Source organism: Saccostrea cucullata, unplaced genomic scaffold (assembly GCF_032062105.1).
Source record: "Saccostrea cucullata isolate Sc308-1 unplaced genomic scaffold, CSIRO_AGI_Scuc_v1 ctg45, whole genome shotgun sequence".
NCBI classification, from domain to species: domain Eukaryota; kingdom Metazoa; phylum Mollusca; class Bivalvia; order Ostreida; family Ostreidae; genus Saccostrea; species Saccostrea cuccullata.
Window position 1 is genome coordinate 828,201 of NW_026939164.1, and position 20,767 is coordinate 848,967.

The 20,767-nt window shown below is 30.8% G+C and overlaps 2 protein-coding genes across 3 annotated transcripts; one reads left to right on the forward strand and one right to left on the reverse strand.

The window, feature by feature from the left end:
* Nucleotides 1–1,244: 1,244 nt before the first annotated feature.
* Nucleotides 1,245–4,955, reverse strand: LOC134252429 (cleavage and polyadenylation specificity factor subunit 4-like). Its single transcript, XM_062734910.1, has 7 exons — nt 4,753–4,955; nt 3,805–4,008; nt 3,459–3,554; nt 3,090–3,183; nt 2,638–2,773; nt 1,676–1,813; nt 1,245–1,510 (listed from the first exon to the last, which is right to left on the reverse strand). Exons 1-7 carry the CDS (start codon nt 4,853–4,855, stop codon nt 1,433–1,435), a joined length of 849 nt encoding a protein of 282 aa, XP_062590894.1. The 5' UTR covers nt 4,856–4,955; the 3' UTR covers nt 1,245–1,432.
* Nucleotides 4,956–5,063: 108 nt separating this feature from the next.
* Nucleotides 5,064–20,326, forward strand: LOC134252428 (arrestin domain-containing protein A-like). 2 transcript variants are annotated; one of them, XM_062734908.1, is made up of 12 exons: nt 5,064–5,232; nt 10,183–10,256; nt 10,389–10,490; nt 10,644–10,712; nt 11,253–11,350; nt 11,617–11,750; nt 12,882–12,978; nt 13,299–13,474; nt 13,849–13,930; nt 16,718–16,816; nt 18,372–18,459; nt 19,828–20,326. In XM_062734908.1, the coding sequence occupies exons 1-12, from the start codon at nt 5,171–5,173 to the stop codon at nt 19,884–19,886; spliced, it is 1,140 nt and encodes a 379-aa protein (XP_062590892.1). In that variant the 5' UTR covers nt 5,064–5,170; the 3' UTR covers nt 19,887–20,326. The 2 variants fall into 2 exon arrangements, with proteins under 2 accessions (XP_062590892.1, XP_062590893.1); XM_062734909.1 differs by lacking the exon at nt 13,849–13,930 and adding an exon at nt 13,990–14,071.
* Nucleotides 20,327–20,767: the final 441 nt, after the last annotated feature.

A 20,767-nucleotide genomic window follows, 5' to 3' on the forward strand; every position in this document is an offset into this window, starting at 1 on the left:
ATAGTTTCATGATTAGTGAAATTATGAATAATAACACTTAACTATAGTTCACGATTGTAAATAATAGTTTACAGACGTAAATCTGTTTATCACAAAATTCATTTTAACATATTTCGCAGATAAACTTGCATAACGTTCTTCGAAAATGTTTCTAACAACCATTAAATATAGTTTTACAGATGAAAACAGGTTAATGAATTACATCCTCATGTTAACAGGCTTTGAAAGCTATAGTTTACAAAAAACTGTTTATGTGTAAAAATAAATCCGATTTTTTTGACATTTGAAAGAAATTCTTAAAAAAGCTGACATTTGTACCCAACATTTCTTTCAAAAGCCTGAATACCTATAGTTCTTTAACCCTATAATATGTCTGCTGGTTAATTTTCAATTAGAAATACATATTTGGTTTTTATTCGTACTTGGAAAGTTATCTGTGATAGTGATACTGTACACACTCACCTATAAGTCAGTTTTTGGGAGTTGAATTTTGGACCAAAACTCATCGTCCGACTTACAGGCGAGTTATATAATGACTGGAATTTAGAGGGTCAATCCCTCTTATACAAGCTCAATAAATACAATCAACTGATATGCGGACTGACTTATAGGCGAGTATATACAATAAAAATGTCATAACTTTAATGATGAAGTTTAAAGATTTCCTGTGGGTGAATACACTTTACTTTGAGAATTCAGAGTAATTTTTGTAGGCATTATCAATTAATAAGGCTAGATTTTTGGAATCAGGATTGGACTACGTACCCTGAAATATTTTTACAACTTAATAAATATCACTTTCAAATGTGTTTTTACTGGAATGTAAAGAATCGATGCACGTGAAGTTGAGGCAGCAATTTGAAGTTAGCAGTCCTTTGCAAATTATGTATCTATAAATAATTATTACTGAATCATTAAACATTTACACATCATTCTAACAAGTTCATTTCAAATACTAGTATACTTAAATATACTCAAGCTCCAGAAAGCTCAGTATATGTATTACATTATGCTTCAACTCCATATCATTATTTGTAGGGAAAGTAGTCCCAGAGAAATGACAAGGTATTGAGTTTGAAATATGTACTTAATGCTAATAGATGAATTAAAAATATAACTAAAAGAAACTCAGAATTAAATTGGTATGAACTTCTACTTCAACAATACAACAACTTCTTATTTTTAAAAAAATCATGGAAATAAGAAAAACATTTGTATTTTTTTTTTCTAAAATATATTCTTCATATTTCAATGAATTTTACATATTTACAATATACAATCAGACAATTCCTTCACTTCTCAATGTTTTACATTTATACTTTTCAGTACGAAAATCAGTCACAATGAAAAGCTTTGGACAAAAGCTGTCAAGTCTTTTGCAATCAGTTTTATACAGTACAAATTGATATTCCAAGAAGGAGTTCTTGCAAGGTCAACTTCCTGAAGATGAGGCTAAAAATGCTAAATGACCCTTTGGACACTTATTGGCATAATGTCCTTTCTCTCCACACTGAAAAAAAAGAAACAAGTATTTTTTTTAATAATCAATTTGAGAAAATGTCACCATAACAAACCAAAATAATAATTTAATATCAATTACATCCATAAAATATGTACAATTGGTCATTTAGTAAAGCATATAGGTATTTTTAAAAATTAATTTCAGATGCAGTACCTTGAAGCAAGTAACTTGGTCAAGCGGTCGTCTTGGATCTACATAGTTATCGTGACTGGTGAGTGGTTTGTAGGGGAGATACACATTGTGACCAGTCCCAGGCTGTGAAGTACTGTCCATTGTGGTCTGGATAACATTCTATAAATAGAATAAGAATATTATATAACTGACCATCTTCATTTTCTTATCAATATTTTACTTGACTAGCAATCCTTTATGGTTTTGAACTACAGTAAGGATATGTTTTTAAAATAATTACTGTAAAACCAGAAAAAAATAAGTATATATTTGGCGCAAATAAATTTTAGCGCTTGCACTTGTCATTAGAATATATAAATGTGATATTATTTTATCCATGCCCGTACTTGACTCTTTGGTTAGTCAAGCACAGAAAATGCACAAAAGCACCCCCGTACATAGGTAATCAATTGTCAACTTTACCATCATGTTGCAATCACATAGACGTGGCACATTGTTTAATTTTATTCTTATTTTATTTCAAATAAAAGAATCAAATAAAATGGAGTATTTACACATTTTATTCATATTAAAACAATGCATGCATCGAAAGAAAGTTACTTCGATAAACGGTAATCATATCAGGTATTGTCTGAAAGCTCAATCGCCATGCTTGATTGCATTGTTTACCTCGAGGCGATAGATGACTGACAAGCCAAGAAGCCAAACTTTAAAGGTGCTAATTATAAGTATCGGGTAACAACTTACAATAGTTTAATTAAATTATAATTTGGCAGAACTTTCTCAAAAGATACTACCATGTACAGTGCTAATGTGTATATAAAATCCAATGACCTTTCGACATAACGTAATCGCGTGTTCCGGTTTACATGTACTTAAGTGAAAGCTTTGAACACACAAAAAATATTTAGAAATCCTTTAGTGCACAATAAATTTTAGCGATCAGGGCTCTTTTAAATCTATAATATAAAATTTGTTTTGTATATGAAAATTTTATAATCTGTTTTCATCTTTGGACAGCTCAGTGCTTTGTGACCGGGTTCAGAGCAGAAATGACAAACTATGTTAACTTTCTTGCTGGTTGTCTGCTGTTCAAAGACAGGAATATCAAAACTGGGACTGTAAAATGAAAAAAAAATATTAGATAAAAACCAGAGGAAATATAAAACTATTCATTTTCATGATTTTTGTTTCTGGTTCATTTTGGGACCTTTTAAATTAAATATAAAAGTTGTTTTGTACAAAATTCAAAAGTTACTGTTCCTGGTTGAGAATCAGATATCCTTAATAAATATCAAAATAAAACTTATTTATTTTTCAGAATAATATTTAGTGAATCCTCAGCAAAGTAAGTTTATTTCTTTAATACAGTATCATCAGATAAAACAAACAGAAATGTGTGAAGATATTTAAGGTTATCTTGTCTGATACTCACTGCATATATTTACACTTAGGTCCTTCCAAGCAGAAACCATTGAGATAGCACTGACACAAAACTCTTCTGACATGACGATTTTTACAGTTCGGTCCTGAAATAAACATGTATTTTACATATAGGTGACACAGTTGAACCTAAATATCTAGAACACAGTGTTTTAACACTACTGATATGTTAAAGTGAGTTTTGAGTAGTTATGACTGTTGGTATATCACTTTAGGGTCTTCAACACCTTGGCAGTAAATGAAAAAAAAAAATTATAATTAGGAAAGAACTTGATTGTTCAACTAAATATTTATGTTAATTAGTCATTTAATAATACTATGATATATATACAATTCATTTCCATAATCATGTATTAGATACCATGTCTGCAGAATCCTCTGTCATACCAGGGACAGTCTTTTATTTTGGCCGAGGGGTCAATGTGAAGGAAAGGGCACTCTTTGTTGTTACACTCACCTGTAGTAAAGAGTTTTTATTGATTACACTAGAGATTTTAGGAAATAATTACATGAAAGCATATTGGGCGTGGGCTACCTTAAAGTAATGTTTAATATATTGATAATTAAACATTCACATTTATTTTGTAGCTCACTAGCTGTAATCTACCTCGTAATCAAGGATTGATGTACATGTAAAATTGTGAACTGACATGCATTAATTAGCACCTGATAATAACTTTTAAATTATAAGAAGAACACTTATTTACCAAACTTGGAGAAGAAGTAGCACTCAGGCATTTTACTCATGTCAAACTCGTGGAGAAATTCGCAGTCATCTCCCTTTTTACAGAGTCCTCTGAGCCAATGTTTACATACCACTGTCCTATCTCCTTTAACATGTCTATAGGGGCAGGCTGTCCCCTTACTACACACATTACTGAGATAAAATGTACATATTGCTGCTCCAGATTCTGTAAAAAGAAAATTACAAATTAATAAATTCTTTTACAATGTTCTCTTCTATCAACTTCATCCTCATCAGTTAGAATAATATAACTGTGTCTCGGTACAAGCCCTCACCACATATATTATGCAAGTATTTAAAGAATGATAAAATGAGAATAACTACCAAAATAATCAAAACAAACCTTTTTGAGATTGCTTATGCCTTTTATCCCAAAAAATAATCCATATAAATACGAAAATCCAATTAAAACGTTTTTCTCTGATTCAAATTACCTCCATGCGGAACTCTCAATTGTTGCTAAATGCACTATGCGAGTTATCGCCCGTGTTTCTTTGTACATTAAATATCTGATTTTAGTCGTTAAACCATTGACAATATCAAAATTAATTTTACACCCTCATCAGTTAAATCTTTGGTTCATATATTATAAGTATTTAAAGTGAAAAAGAGCATTATGCCTTAGTTCCTAAGCAAACTGTTGTGAACAAACATGCATTTTGCTAATAAGTCATGTGGTATTAAATATCTGAGTTTCATCCATTGTGATTGTAATACAAAATTAATTTTTCTTCAATTTTTGGCAAGTGGACAAGGAGATAAAGAGGATAGAGTATCTAATCAGCTAATGAAACCTATTTTCTATCATTAAAATCTGTAAGATTTCCCAAATCACTATGTGTGGCACTGGTTTGTAATTTGGAAGAGACTACAGGTGCGGAAAAGAAAGAGTTTTAAAAAATACACTCACTGTCCATCCCAGGGAATGGAAGTGGCTGTGACCCCAATTGCTGTTCAAGGGCTACTTCCAAATCAAATTTGATGTGGGTAACGGGTGCCACTAAGTCCTGCATATTTATCAAACAATGTCTATATTCCCCTCGTGTAAAATTTACCGTTTTACAAACTAAACATGAAAGTTGCTCAAAGTTATTTCACCTCTTTTACCTCTTATGTCTCATATATATATTTTAAACACTTCTTTGACTAAGATTTTCGTTCGGAATTATTAGCTGGTCCCTATGATTAAGTCCTCTAGATTTTACCCTATCTAAATAGCTAAGGATGAAGACTAGTTTACCGGAAGTTTTTGTTATGGCTGTGACTCGATTCTTGTGGTGCTAGCATGTTGATGTTTGCTTCTGTAGCAGGTTTTACTGCAGTGTGCCATGAACGAAATCATTTTGAGGACAAATAAGGGTGAATACAATCCAGGAGAAAATGTCTATGGGTAATTTTTTGAATCATACTTCATGTTTTTTTTTTTGCAGTTCCATTACCTGATTACAATGACAATCTGATTACACTTATAGATTTAGTATTCTGAGTAGCTTAATAAAGGATTGCTTAATCAAGGTATTTTAAAATAAAAATAATAATTTTTTATTTAAAAAAAAAAACTGAAAAAGTCGCAGGTATGTGACTGTTTAAAGGGGTGCGTCGATTTACCCAAATGGACCCAAATGGAAACAAATGGACCCAAATGGAAACTCAAATGGAAATCAGATGGACTGAAATGGGATATAGAATATATATATTATCGTATTTTCAAGTTGTTACTTATTCAAAATATTGAAAATAATGAACTTAACAAAAAGAGGATATTTTAATATTATTATTTTCTTAAATTGTATTTTGTGTAACGGGAGAGGAGAAAATGCAGCGGACCAAACTGGGATTCGAACCCGGGCCACCTGAAACTCTGGTCAGGTGCTCTACCAACTAAGCTATCTGGCCACCAGCGATCGAACCTGGCTGACTGCCACATTCCTCCCTTCTTGAAGGTCTTTGGCCCTCCAAAGACCCCAACCCAGGCTCATCCCTGGCAGGTCTTTCACCTGTCAATTCCAGGGCATGGCACGGCACCAAATGTAATGGGTGAGGAGAAAAATGATGCGGACCAGACCAGCATTCCAACCCTGGCCCCCTGAATCTCTGTTCAGGTGCTCTACCAACTAAGCTATCTGGCCACCGGCGATCAAACCTGTCTGACCGCCACATTTGAAAAATACGATATTTTTTTTTTATTTGTAATAACTTTTGCACATAATTGAATACAAAACTGAAGTATATAGTTTACATGGCTGTAAGAACGGAGTAATGGGGGGGGGGAGGCCATGCCTTCCCAAACAATTTTGCCGATATATAGAATAATATAAAAAAATAATTCAATTTCATGTCTCAAAATACAATGTTAGAAATTAATAATAAATTTAAAACTCCATTTGTAACTGTAAGTTCTTTTATTTTATCATTTTAAATAAGTAATAAAATACGTTAAAACATATTTAATATTCCGTTTGATTTCCATTTAGGTCAATTTGATTTCCATTTGGGTCCATTTGTGTTTCCATTTGGGTTCTATTTGGGTCCATTTGGGTAAATCAACATGCCGGTTTCAAGGCTTAATATCGCACTTCATCAGCCATGTTTATTTAACAAAACATCACGCACAAAGCTACAAGTTTTTCAAACTATAAATTTATTGCCAGTAAAAAGCTTGTTTTCTGATTAATGTCATTTTTTCCTTTTATATGTATTGGAATGTATTTTTAATAATTTTTTAAGCATATAATATGTTGAAGGTACGACCATTAGAGGAAGCACAGATACTTTTTCAGTCTTAATTTAGATCAGACTTGTCAAACTGCATATGACATTTGGTGCCTCTACACTCTGAGTCTCTGATGTCACATGATGTAGTATTTTTAGCTGTATATTACCAAACTGAAGTCTGAAAATATTAAATGAAGAACCTTTTATTTGCTATTTATCTGCAAGAAAAATCCATTTAATAAAGTCTGTTTTATGTTTGTTGAACTTTATGTTGTTATTCTCGCGAGAACGCAGCTTAAAGAAGCAATGCATTGTGAGTCCCAAGTTACTGAAGAAATAAAGTTCTATGGAATGAAGTGTAGTAGTCTGAATTTTCTCTTTGCACAGACATTGTTGTTAAGGCTCGCAGTGACCAGTATCGCTTCGCAACACTGCGCTAGTATTATAATCATGATAATATGATTTATAAATATAAAGAAAACAAACACTGAAATTGGCAATTTCTCAGATATATGGCTGAGCAGGAATTTGTAATTTTTAGCTCTACTGGTCAGAGACCAGAAGAGCTTATGCGATAGTAATGCATCCGTCGTCCGTCCCTCTGTCTGTCCGTCTGTCTGTCTGTCCGTCTGTCTGTCTGTAAACATTTTTTCAAACTGCTACTCCTCCTTCAGTTTTGGTCTGATTTCAGTATAACTTGGCATACAAGTAGACAACACTAAGATACATAATTCTGTGTATCGGTTTTTGATTTTAATGAACGGTGTTGCCGTGGTTACTAAAAATAGAAATTTCTGTGAAATTCTTTCAAAATGCTACTCCTCCTACAGTTTTGGTCTGATTTCAATATAACTTGACACACAAGTAGACTTTACTAAGATACATAATTCTGTGTATCGGTTTTTGATTTCGATGAACGGTGTTGCCGTTGTTACTAAAAATAGAAATTTCTTTGAAATTCTTTCAAAATGCTACTCCTCCTACAGTTTTGGTCTGATTTCAATATAACTTGACACACAAGTAGACTTTACTAAGATACATAATTCTGTGTATCGGTTTTTGATTTCGATGAACGGTGTTTCCGTTGTTACTAAAAATAGAAATTTCTTTGAAATTCTTTCAAAATGCTACTCCTCCTACAGTTTTGGTCTGATTTCAATATAACTTGGCATACAAGTAGACTACACTAAGATACATAATTCTGTATATCGGTTTTTGATTTCGATGAACGGTGTCAAGATATCGATATATTGTGCCGTGGTTACTAAAAATAGAAATTTCTGTGAAATTCTTTCAAAATGCAACTCCTCCTACAGTTTTGGTCTGGTTTCAATATAACGTGGCACACAAGTAGATATACTAAGATACACAATTTTGTTTATCAGTTTTTGACTTTGATGAACATTTTTGCTTTGGTTACTAAAAATAGAAATTTCTGTTAAATACTCTCAAAATGCTACTCCAAATACAGTTTAAGTCTGATTATAATATAATGTGGCATGCAAGTAGACTACACTAAGAACATAAAGAGCCTTAATCAAGGATGATTATTTTTTTATTGCTGTTGTAATGTTTCAATTCCCAACTGCTTAAGAACTTTTCTCTACCTTTGCTATAAGTACAAACCAGTAGAGCAAAAAAAAGACTTCTGGTTATACTTTTGCATTATATGATTTTTCTTAATCAATAACAGAGTGGATCTGCTTCAATTACTGTTTTACTGAGATGTTGATGCTTTAAATTGGTCAAAAGGCTCATTTTTAGCTCTACTGGTCAGAGACCAGAAGAGCTTATGCGATAGTAAGGTGTCCGTCGTCCGTCCGTCTGTCTGTAAACAATTTTTCAAAACGCTACTCCTCCTACAGTTTTGGTCTGATTTTAATATAACTTGGCACACAAGTAGACTACAATAAGATACATGAAAGAGTGCATCGGATTTTGATTTCGATGAACGATGTTGTCATGGTTACTAAAAATAGAATTTTCTGTGAAATTCCTTTATAACACTACTCCTTCTACAGTTTTGGTCTGATTTCAATATAACTTGGCACACAAGTAGACTACACTAAGATACATAAAATAGTGCATCGGATTTTGATTTCGATGAACGGTGTTGCCATGGTTACTAAAAATAGAATTTTCTGTGAAATTCTTTTAAAACGCTACTACTTCTACAGTTTTGGTCTGATTTCATTATAACTTGGCACACAAGTAGACTACACTAAGATACATAAAATAGTGCATCAGATTTTGATTTCGATGAACGATGTTGCCATGGTTACTAAAAATAGAATTTTCTGTGAAATTCCTTTAAAACGCTACTACTTCTACAGTTTTGGTCTGGTTTCAATATAACTTGGCACACAAGTACACTACACTAAGATACATAAAATAGTGCATTGGATTTTGATTTCGATGAACAGTGTTGCCATGGTTACTAAAAATAGAATTTTCTGTGAAATTCCTTTAAAACGTTACTCCTTCTACAGTTTTGGTCTGGTTTCATTATAACTTGGCACACAAGTAGACTACACTAAGATACATAAAATAGTGCATCGGATTTTGATTTCGATGAAGGGTGTTGCCATGGTTACTAAAAATAGAATTTTCTGTGAAATTCCTTTAAAACGCTACTCCTTCTACAGTTTTGGTCTGAATTCAATATAACTTGGCACACAAGTAGACTACACTTATATACATAAAATAGTGCATCGGATTTTGATTACGATGAACAGTGTTGCCATGGTTACAAAAAATAGAAATGTCTGTGAATTCCTTTAAAACGCTACTCCTTCTACAGTTTTGGTCTGATTTCAGTATAACTTGGCACACAAGTAGACTACACTAAGATACATTAAATAGAGCATCGGATTGTGATTTCAATGGATGGTGTTGCCTTGGTTACTAAAAATAGAAATGTCTTTGAAATTCCTTTAAAACGCTACTCCTTCTGCAGTTTTGTTCTGATTTCAATATAACTTGGCACACAAGTAGACTACACTAAGATACATGAAATAGTGCATTGGTTTTTGATTTCGATGAACAGTGTTGCCATGGTTACTAAAAATAGAATTTCTGTGAAATCCTTTAAAACGCTACTCCTTCTATAGTTTTGGTCTGATTTCAATATTACTTGGCACACAAGTAGACTACACTAAGATACATGAAATAATGCATCAGTTTTTGATTTCGATGAACAGTGTTGCCATGGTTACTAAAAATAGAAATGTCTGTGAAATTCCTTTAAAACTCTGCCCCTTCAACAGTTTTGGTCTGATGGCAATGGCTATTTTTCTCATCCTTTGTTATAAGTACAAACCAGTAGAGCTACAGTCTTGACAGAGACTTCTGGTTAGGCCTAGGTTTCAAAAAAAAAAAAAAAACTGAAGATATAAGGCTAATTTGGAAGATAGAGAAAATCTTTGTTTACCATTTTATAGAATTTATAGAATTTTCTACATATTATGGTACTACATATCAGAACACACAAAATTCCTGGTATATTCTGTGAAATTGTAATGAGATCAAGGTTCTTGATTAAGATCTTTAATTGGGGCCATTCAATGTCTCCAATGAAAAAAAAGTTACACTTTTTCTATATGACTTAATTTTCTCTTCATTTTAGTGTTGTGTACTTGAATATATGTAATCCTACTGCAGGACGAGGAATTCGTCTTAAGTTTGAAGGATTAGAAAGCAGTAAGTACAGGGAACACTGTTTGAAGATTTTTTTTAATGATTACATGTAATAATTAAGATTTTCACATAAAGTATAACTTAATGACTTTTAATGTTTATTTTAAATTTGAATTGTTTTTTTGTACATTTCAGTTTTTTATGAGTGCTTAGGAAATGAAAAGCATGAAGGTCAATGTTTGAATGATAGCAAATGTTATATTGATGCAAAAGATGTCACATTGTACACATGTGAAGGTGAGATTCTATTCCCTCAGTCTTGATGTGAAACTTGATACATGTATGTAACAAAGTTGATTTAAAAGTGTTAACCTTTCCACAGTTACATAAGAAAGTATATTTTAATGTGTAACATTTTATCATAAAGTTAAAACTGTGATCTTTTTCCAGATACAGATGTTATGGGCATTGGTTCCTACTGTTTTCCTTTCAAAGTGTCCTTACTTACAGAAATACCAGGTTGGAAGCTTTTTTTAATAATGTTTACAGCTTTCATAATCTTTTTTTTTAAAACATCCTTCAACAGCTCTTCACCATTTCCTGGTTTGTTTTGTAATTCTTATACTGGTGTGAATATATTGCAAGTATTTAATGTATTTTTTAAAAATAGAAGAGGATCGACACTTGAGAACCAGGAAACCAGTAATTGAAATAATTAACTTGTATTTGACCTGTTGTTAACAGCTGTTCAGTTGCACAACAGTTGAATCAACTCCCAGTTAATGCTGTAACTAGCCATTTAATTTTGAACAACGTGTTACTTAACTGTCAGTTTAAAAATTGTTCTTCGAAAGTCAGAAAATTTTGTAATTTATTTTCAAATAATAAATTAACCAACTCACATTTTATTGATGTCTTATAGTTAACTCTCTGTTAGAATTGTTCAACATGTCCACTTTGCTAACCTACATTTGAATATTACTGACATCATAATTAAAAGGACATCAATATGTAATATGTAAATGTTAATTGTTAAATATTGACGTTTTTAAATTTTAGGGTCCTTCTCATCAGAAAATGTGGCAGATAATGGAAAATGGAGAGCATCCGTCCAGTATTGGCTGAAAGCTGAGCTTATTGGAGCTGAAAGCATATCGGTAAAACTCTTTAATTTTCTTGATAAATATTAAAAAGAAGATTTTAAATTTGGTTTTCTTTTCAATGCAAGTAAATATCAATGAAAAGTACTTTGAAAAAAGTTACAAAGGCAATCTTTGTACATTTTAAATTCTTTGATTTATGCACATTTTTTTTGTATGTTTTGAATGACTGTATTTATGATCAGGAATAAAATAGAAATACACATATACATGAATTTAAAAGTAAAATATTTTCACTCTTATTTTAATCTTTTTACAACTAGACTGATCAATTTCTGGTGGTAAATCACCCGTTGCCTAGCTTCCTGCTCCCCAATGACCCTCCCATGGCTGTGGACTGTAAAATCGAGGTCTCTCATTTCCTGTTCCTCAAGAAGAGCTTGCATGTCACTGCTAAGTATGTCACTTTTGCACTTTAAATGAATCAGTAGCCTTACTGATGACACACTGAATGCACTATAAAAGAATCAGTAGTCTAACTGATGTGACACTGAATGCACTATAAAAAAATCAGTAGTCTAACTGATGTCACACTGAACTGTATTTCAGTTTGCAATTCACATATTCTGTGTACCAGGGTACAAAAGTAATACTGTAGACTGATTACATTCACATTTTGGAATTAGCATGATAGAAACTTGGAGAGTTTGGTAAAATGTATGTAAAGGAAACATTTTCTTGTGTGTATGCATGCCGACAGGTACATCAGAATAGATGTGCCTTTTTTGAAATAACTGAATAAGTTAAAATACATATAAATATATAAAAAAATGTTTTTTGGATTTATGATTTTTGGAAGAAAGAAATTGAATATATGACTTTGTAAATATTCAAGGTACTCTCCTCATGAATATGGTTATTTTTTGTTATAAGGAAGGAAAAAAATGTGTTATGTAAAGTGTCAGTAACATTTACTGGGTTATCAAATTAATTATTTTGTCTCTGCACATGCATGTTCACTGTTTAGGAAAAAAAACACACAAACAAACAACAAAAACCATACATGCTTTGTACATGATCTGTGATATTAATTTTATTTTAGGAAATCAAAGATATGAAGAAATACAACCAAATTTGTGTTTATTTCATCAGAATGCAGGCGCATAAGCATTGCTTTGATAAATGATAATCTTAACTGAGTCACACTTTCTCACTAATTGTATTATGTTGTAATATCACATGGTACTGGGAAAAAATACAGTAGAAAAGTGTGTTATGTCAAGCAAATCAAGGTATTTTTCTGCAATGGACTTCAAAAGCGTATTTTGAGTGTCTTGATTGTTTGCATCTAAGGGATCAGAAATTTATTCACTGCATTTCCTTCAAATTCACCACAAATCTTCTTAAAAATATTGCAAGTAATTTTTGTAAAAGTCAAGGTTTCTTGAAAACTTAGTTTTATGAAGTAAAACAAAAATGTAAAAATCTGCACAGTTCTTATCAAATAGTTTATTACACAGTCAGTTATAAATTGTGATATTTTATTCAGTCTATATTGACATCTAATACCTATGTCTACTTATTTTAGATTGACTAAACAAGTGTGGCAGTCAGGAGATGTGGCTAAATTGAGAATCATCATTACTAACAACACGGATGTCAAGGTTTCCTGTATTTCTATCAAGGTAAAATTCCTATGTTGTTGATTTAAAAAAAAACTAATTAAATTTTATATAATAAAAATCACAGATTTTGGAAACATTTTATAAATAAAATTACTCAAACTCTAAAATTCTATCATGATGTTAAAAAAAATAACTAATGCATGTATAAAACTGGTTAAACTATATGCATGTATACTTGTAGCTTATAAAAGAAGCAACAAAATAATATGCAAATGATAAATTTAGCATGAAGTATGATGGTAAATGAAATAATGTAATTTTTAATAATCACAGATTGGCTTTTCCTTTGTTTCCTTTGAAGAAAAGTCTTGCATTTTCAGCTATGCAGAGAACTAATTTTGGTTAAACGAGGTATTGTGGTTCCCTGCTATGACCCAAAGGTCACTGTAGATGTAGGAAATGAGAGAACTTACATCAGACCTGAAGGAGTGGATCCAAAAGTGGTGTGGGAGAATTCTATAGCAGCTTCTGGCTGTAGTCAAGAGGTTCTGAACAAGTAAGATCTTATACCTGGCATTCACTTTTAGTTCACATATAAGATTTGAATTTGGTACCATAATGATATTGTAAGCCCATTATGATTTTTTGTTTTTCAAGAACACTATTTATAACAGGACTAGATTTGGTTCCAAAAAGGAATTAAAGCTCCATTATTCTAGTTGTCAGATACTAATAAGCAATTTTGTATACACTTTATGTTTTATATGTTTTTGTGAATTAATTTTTCCAAAAGTATAAGCACACTGTAATGGTTATTCATATATTTTAAGTATTTATTTGATGCAATTTGCACTTGATACAAGAACCAAAGGTTGCTATTGAACACTACAAAGAGTACATTTCTCCACCTTGTCCATATTTTACCTCTAGGGGGCTGGATAATATCCGTATTCCTCTCAGAAATGAACAACAAATACCCATTGAATCATCTGTCACAGGCTCACACACTCAGGTATTTAAAAATTTATAAAAATCTATATTTATTTTAATTTAAACTTTAATTTGTTAAAGGGGCCTTCAAGAAATCTGGATCCCTCTAAAACATAAGGACAATAGCCCAGCATTGACCTCTCTCAATGGACACCACACACAGGTATTTTGGACCTGTTGAAGATTGTTCTATGTTACTCTGGAGCTTAAATACCACTCTAATTGTCAATTTTTTCATAAATTAACAAGCTAATATCTTTTAATCACATGCCTCGATCAATTCAACTCACAACTGCAGTTTTTGTGGAATAAGTCAAACATTTTCTCATTCACCTTTTGTTATCAATCCTTAAATAAAAGGTACATTTTTAAAATGAGATTCCATTTTTTCAGTGGATGAATATGGTAAAATTACAGTATTCTATATATACACTGTACTTTGTTATTTGACAAAAGATTGTATCAAAAGATGAAAGAGGCATATAAATGTTTGAAAAAAGAGAAAAAAATAATCTGGGTATAACAATATTTTATAAATGTATCTAGATAGTTGAGATTAAATCAAAATAAATGAATATTATTATATTAAATCAACATGAAAAAAATTCAACTTTTTTAACAGCATCACAGTTCTAATCTTGCTTATTTCATATGCGTATTCATTGACCCAGTCATATGTTGTTTCTATACAAATTACTTTAATTGCCTTGGTTGTTAAGTTGCATGAAATATGAGAATGTTTTGGAGTTAAAAGGAAATTTTGATTTGAATGGATTTTAAGCATAAATATTTAAAATCTTTGAATATCTGTTCTTATATTAATAACTAAGATTTCACAAAAGGAAAAAATAACCATTTGAAACTTTAAAAAAAAAATTATAATTTTTAAAAAGTTGTGCAAGTTATCTTTCTTGTTATTGATGTAAGGAGTTGTTATTTTTTTTAAAAATTTATATTATTTATGTAATGTAGTTTTTTAATTATAAAAAATAAAAATTATGTTGCTGTTATGTTTAATATGATTTTGTTAACTTACCATTTTCTGCAAAACACAAGGATATATATGGTTAAACATTGTTTTTCCCCCATACATTTGTACTCTTTTCTAAAAAATATCTTAGTACATTGTACTAAAGGGTTTTTAGGTGCAAATTTCATATGACATGTATGAAACCATATTCATATGCAACTACAAACTTTTAATTTACTTCAAATTGAAGAGCAAAATATTCATGTAAAACAGCAGTGCAGTTTTACTTGCTTATTGATGATAAGTATTTCTCCATTGATCATTTGCTATGTTGACTAACATTTTCAAGAACTCTCAATGCTAGTTTATTAGTGGCAACAATATCTTCTGAATAGCCTAGTGTGTATTCAAAATTTTATTGCAGTCACGTTGTACTCATTAAAGTTTTTATGCACAATTGTGATATCATTAGTTGCTTTTCACTGATGTACCCATAAGCAGACATTTATCATAATTATTCTTACATTATACAGCTTACATATAAGAAAAAGCTTTTATAAACGAAAAGATTTTACATACACTGTATGTATTTATACAACATGTAAGTAAGGTGCATTTATTTTATAAATCTGTGATTTTAGATTACAAGAAGCCAAGTGAATAGCCATTGAATTACCTGTCTGTATATTCAAATTTTACTGCAGTCACCTTGTATTCATTAAAGTTTTATGCACACTTATGATATCACCTTGGATGTTGTATTTAGGGCTGTGCAATATTACCGGTATATCGGTATATTGCGGTATTACCCGCCACGACAATATATCGCGATATGAAAGCCAGATACCGGTATTTCACGATATTTATAAAAATATATAAAAACCTCCTTTATTGTAGAAACTGCTGAAAAATACTTGTAACTTCCCCAGGCCTTTTAATATGAAAAAAAAAAGCTTTTAGAGAGAAAAGAGAGAGATAGAGAGAGAGAGAGAGAGAGGAAGTTGTCATTCACACTTACTTTAAAATAAATTAATAATTAATAAAAAGACAGAAAATATATAAAACATTTGTAAGGGTGTATACCATGTTTACTGTGGCATCAAAATCTTTATAAATCACGATGATGAATGTGATTAGTTCAAGAAACATATTACAAGTAAATGGCCATGTCCCATGTTTTCACTGATACAGTGGACATTGAATTACCCATTTTTTACACCCGTTATATAACATGTTTATTAAAACTAGAAATCCAATTTTCATGCTCGGGTACACTCACCAAGATGTAATTTCTTTTGCTTTAATTTTATTCTGACCACATAAAATTTCCATTTAGTATGTATTGTTTTAATCATTAAGTTACATTTCATGCTATTTCAATGTGAAAAAGATTGCATGTACCTGGTATAGTATAAACATTTTTTTTTTAAGGAAAAACCTCATTTTATTTTATTATCTTACCTGTATTTGATTAAAAGTAAAGTGTTATTATAATTATGTGTTCAATTAATGTCTTATTCCCCCCGCCCCCTTTGAAATTCATAGATAAATTCAAAAGTCTTTAAAGAATTTTAAAGGCACACATTTATTAATTATAATTAATCAATATATTGCAATATATTGCAATATTCAACGTAAAATATTGCAATATATGGGATGTTAAATCTAGTATCAATATCCCTGAATTAAATGAAAAGTTCCTGATTATCTGTAACCTGCAGTGTATTGTGCATGACTTGAGGGTCCTGACCAACATATACTGTATTTAACTTTCTTTTCAGTATCTTTGCACAAGATCCTACATACTTTACTAAAAGCATAACAATGCATTATTTGTAGTGTTACTACTACATTGATGTCAAAGTTACACTCCAGAACCACCAGGAAGGAAATCTTACTGTACCTATATATTGTCTGATGCACCCAAAGAATGTAGAGGTAGGGATTATATATGAATTAAATTAATTAAGAGTTAACTCTTAACAGCTATTTAAAAAGGAGTACATATATGGTAGAGAGAATTTTAATTTCATGTTTTAATATGAAAACAAAACACATTATAAAACTACTAAACAGAGAGCTAGCCTACAGATCCAAGCGTTGTAAAAACCTTCAATTTATGCAGCTGATATTTTGTCGCTCACTTCATGTATATGTAGTGTATTTTATGCTCTCCATCGCTTTTTAAATTAGAATGATATCAGATAATTACTCTTATATATTACTTCTATTATTAATACAGGGTGTTTCAACAAACATGTCCAGACTTTTGGTGTCTATATTTTTGCTCAAGAATAGAATATTTTAAAATTATAACTTTACTTTAAAGCCCATGTACTTTATTTACCTTTCAATGGTCCCAAAGAATCCTTTATGATTTTGGAATTTCAGTTTTAAAAAATCCCATTTTGACATCCCTTACCAAAGACAGCCTTTTGGAACTGTTGAAAGGTAAATAAAAGATGAGGAAAAGGAGATAAATTTATGGTTAATGATCAAATACCATACTTAAAGCAGAGGAAACCAAAAATTACTGGAGTAGTCAAAAAAATAGCATAAATCAAAGGTTTTTACTGCTGAACTTTACTTTAATTTTCTCACATAAAAATGCTATTGTATATGTATGTTATTACATGTGAGATTTTTACATATGCATGTATATGTATGTTATTACATTGAGATTATGTTCAACAATTAGACAGTTACCATTCTTGAACCTTTTTGCTTGCTTATAAATACCACCTTAATATTTATCTTGGAAATGAGGTGTTGCAAAAAATAAATCTTAAAAACATAAAACTTCAAATACATGTAAAAAAAAAAATCATTACACTGTTTATTGTGTAACAGACTGATTTAATGATGATAAAGAAAGCTTAAGTCTTTTATTCACTTTATTGGAAAAGCTTGGAATCCAGAAACTGTGCACTGAAATCATACATAGATATCTTTTATCTGTAAGGAACTGGTAGCATTCCTTAATTACTCAGCAATGCTCTTTGTAGTGCATATAATTATACAATTATGCCAGATATCACCTTTTATTCAATTTTACTCTTCCAAGGCTATTTAGTTCACAAGGAGGTTTACTGGTACAAAATGTCTAGACAGCTCACCACCCAAAGAAAGTTGTAACAATTTAAGTTCTGATTAATCAATTCTATAGCAATATGCACATTATATATGTGTTTATACAAAAAAATTAAGGAACAATAGTCTCAATAAAAGAAAGCATTAAAGTGTGTTTAATGAAATAAGATCCGATAGTTATTCACATGCTGTGATCTTTGGAGATTGGAAACATATATGTGCTGATCTAAATATGATTTTGAAAATTCTGGTAACAAACAGCTGTCAGATTTTTATTTAAGAAATTTTATGACTTTGTTAAATGGAAGAAAGATAAAATGAATAATATCAGTTTGATTATTGCTTTATAGGATTATTTCCTGTAGGTAACAGGTCTATATTTTATTATAATATCTCTTTTCAGTTCTCAGCATGGAAGCCACCCAGCTGGGTTTATGAAACAGAAGTTATTATGGGAAAATCAATATTTTCAGTTCCAAAGACTGTTTTAAGTAAGTTAAATTTTTCCATAAATTCTTAAAATTTCTTTTGTAGCAGATAAGTTATAAGTGTTGTAGAATTCAAAACAAATTGTTTTGAAAATTATGTCACACAACATTCTGTCTAAATTTAAATGGGTCCTCAAACGTCAGACTATTTACTGCAGTAGCATTCTAACCAGAGATCACATCAGCATTCAGAGCACCTGTGTCTCAACAATCCATATAACTTTGACATCTAGGTATTTTATATATGTACATGTATGTAGAATGTGATATTCCAGGAAGAAACATTGTCAAAACTCCAAAATAAAATCACCCATAAAGTAGGTCCCATTGACATGCTTTAAGAGTTATAGAATTAATCATTTTCAATACATTTAAAGTCATTATTTTGCATGTTAAAGGTTTGTAATCATCAGACCATGTAAATTCATGCATCATGGTACTTTTGGAACATATTTATGAAACAGCAAATCATGTGACTAACCCGAACATATACTTTCTGAATTTTTAAAGTTTTCATTGTGAAATTGTTTTAGATGCATATTTTGGACACTGTGAAGACATTTTAATCAAAACTTGTCAGTTGATGCAATCTTAGGCCTCTTAATATAACAGCAGAAATTAAGGTCACAGTGACCTCCTTTGAAATTTCATGACTTTATTTGAATAAATCAGATAATAAATGGCTTAGAATAAGCAAACTTGGTCAGTTAATGCATCTTGAGTTAATTATGATAGTGTTTCAAGCAAAAAAAGTATATGACAACACTTACTTCTGGAATTTCACACTTTATCTAAATTTTGAAGATGCTAAGAGGCTTATTTAAATCATCAAAATTTGTCATTTGATGCATATTGCATTGGCTCGTTGGATTGTGTCAACCAAAAAGTAGGTCATCACAGTCACCTACTTTGGGAATTTCATAGTTGCATCTCTATTCATGTAGTTCAGATACTAAAGAGGCAACATTTCGTTGACTGAGAGATATATAATTATATGATGGGAGCTAATCAATGATATCATAATTTTTCAACCGTCATGTTCTGCTTGAATTTGGCATCATTCTCCCAAGATCTGCATTTAGCTTGTATAAAAGTATTCTCTTTAGAGAAGTGGACAGGCTTTTGCATACATCCACTTCTTCAAGGAAAATAGTATGAAAGAAATATCATCATACATTGATAAATGTGGGTGATAGAGTATCAAATCTTGATGACACAATCCATGATAACATAATCATACTTCACATTGTGACAAACTCTAGTGGTGTTTGTGCTTGAGTCATGAGTGAAAGTCCTGTTGTTGAGGAATTTGTTCTACAAACACCTGTCTCTCCATATCCTGAGTAATCCATTACTCTCTCTCTGTTACAGGAAGCGAGGCATTTTCAGATATTCCCCGGTTCCAGGCATTGAGTCAGATAGATGATTGATACAGGGATGTTATTAATCAATGTTTTTGTCCACGTAACTGTCTTGAGAAATTTTACTTTCTGGAAGCCTTACTTTTAACCTTATATTTGTGTTCATGTATGATGCCAGTATTGCCTTATTTAACAAGGATGTAAGAGAAAACAGTAATAACTAATAAGTAACAATAAGTAACACACCATTTAGAAATCAATCTATATCTGATCAGTGTTTTTTTCTCAAATTCATTGTTTTAGTATTCTTTCCATCAACTTTAGTGATATTACTTCAATATTTTTTCTTTAATGTAAATCTTAAAAATGAATGTTAATTTGATTTATTTAAAAAAATGGTTAGAACAAATAAGTTGTGCAATATTTCATCCCAACACTTGTGAATGAGGGATAATAAAAAGGTCTGCTTTTGTATAACTATAGGGAGTAAACCCAAACCTTATTCTCAACCTTAACTTCAAATTATTTATGGGCCAAAATTTTAGTGATGTGAAATAAAAAAACGCGCTTTGAATAATTGGTAAACAAATGAAGAACAGTACATTGATTAAAATTGCGAAGATTTTTCTCAATATCACAGCATAATGTGTTAGATTGAATTTTCTTCAGAAAAAAAATGACTTAAAAAAAACAAAACAAACTAAGGTATGTTTTTTTCTATTTGTGTTTGCTGAGATTATTCAGTAAAACCTATTGTTGCTTAGTCACCATATTACAGTGTATATTTACGAAGTATGTAAGAACAAGTTTTACAGATATTAAACATACTATTGAATATATGTTACTTTTAATTTTTAGCAAATAATTTACAGAATATTTTGTGATATTTTAAATTGGATGTATACATGTATGTATGCAGTTTTATATTGACTGTTATGAGTGATGTAAAT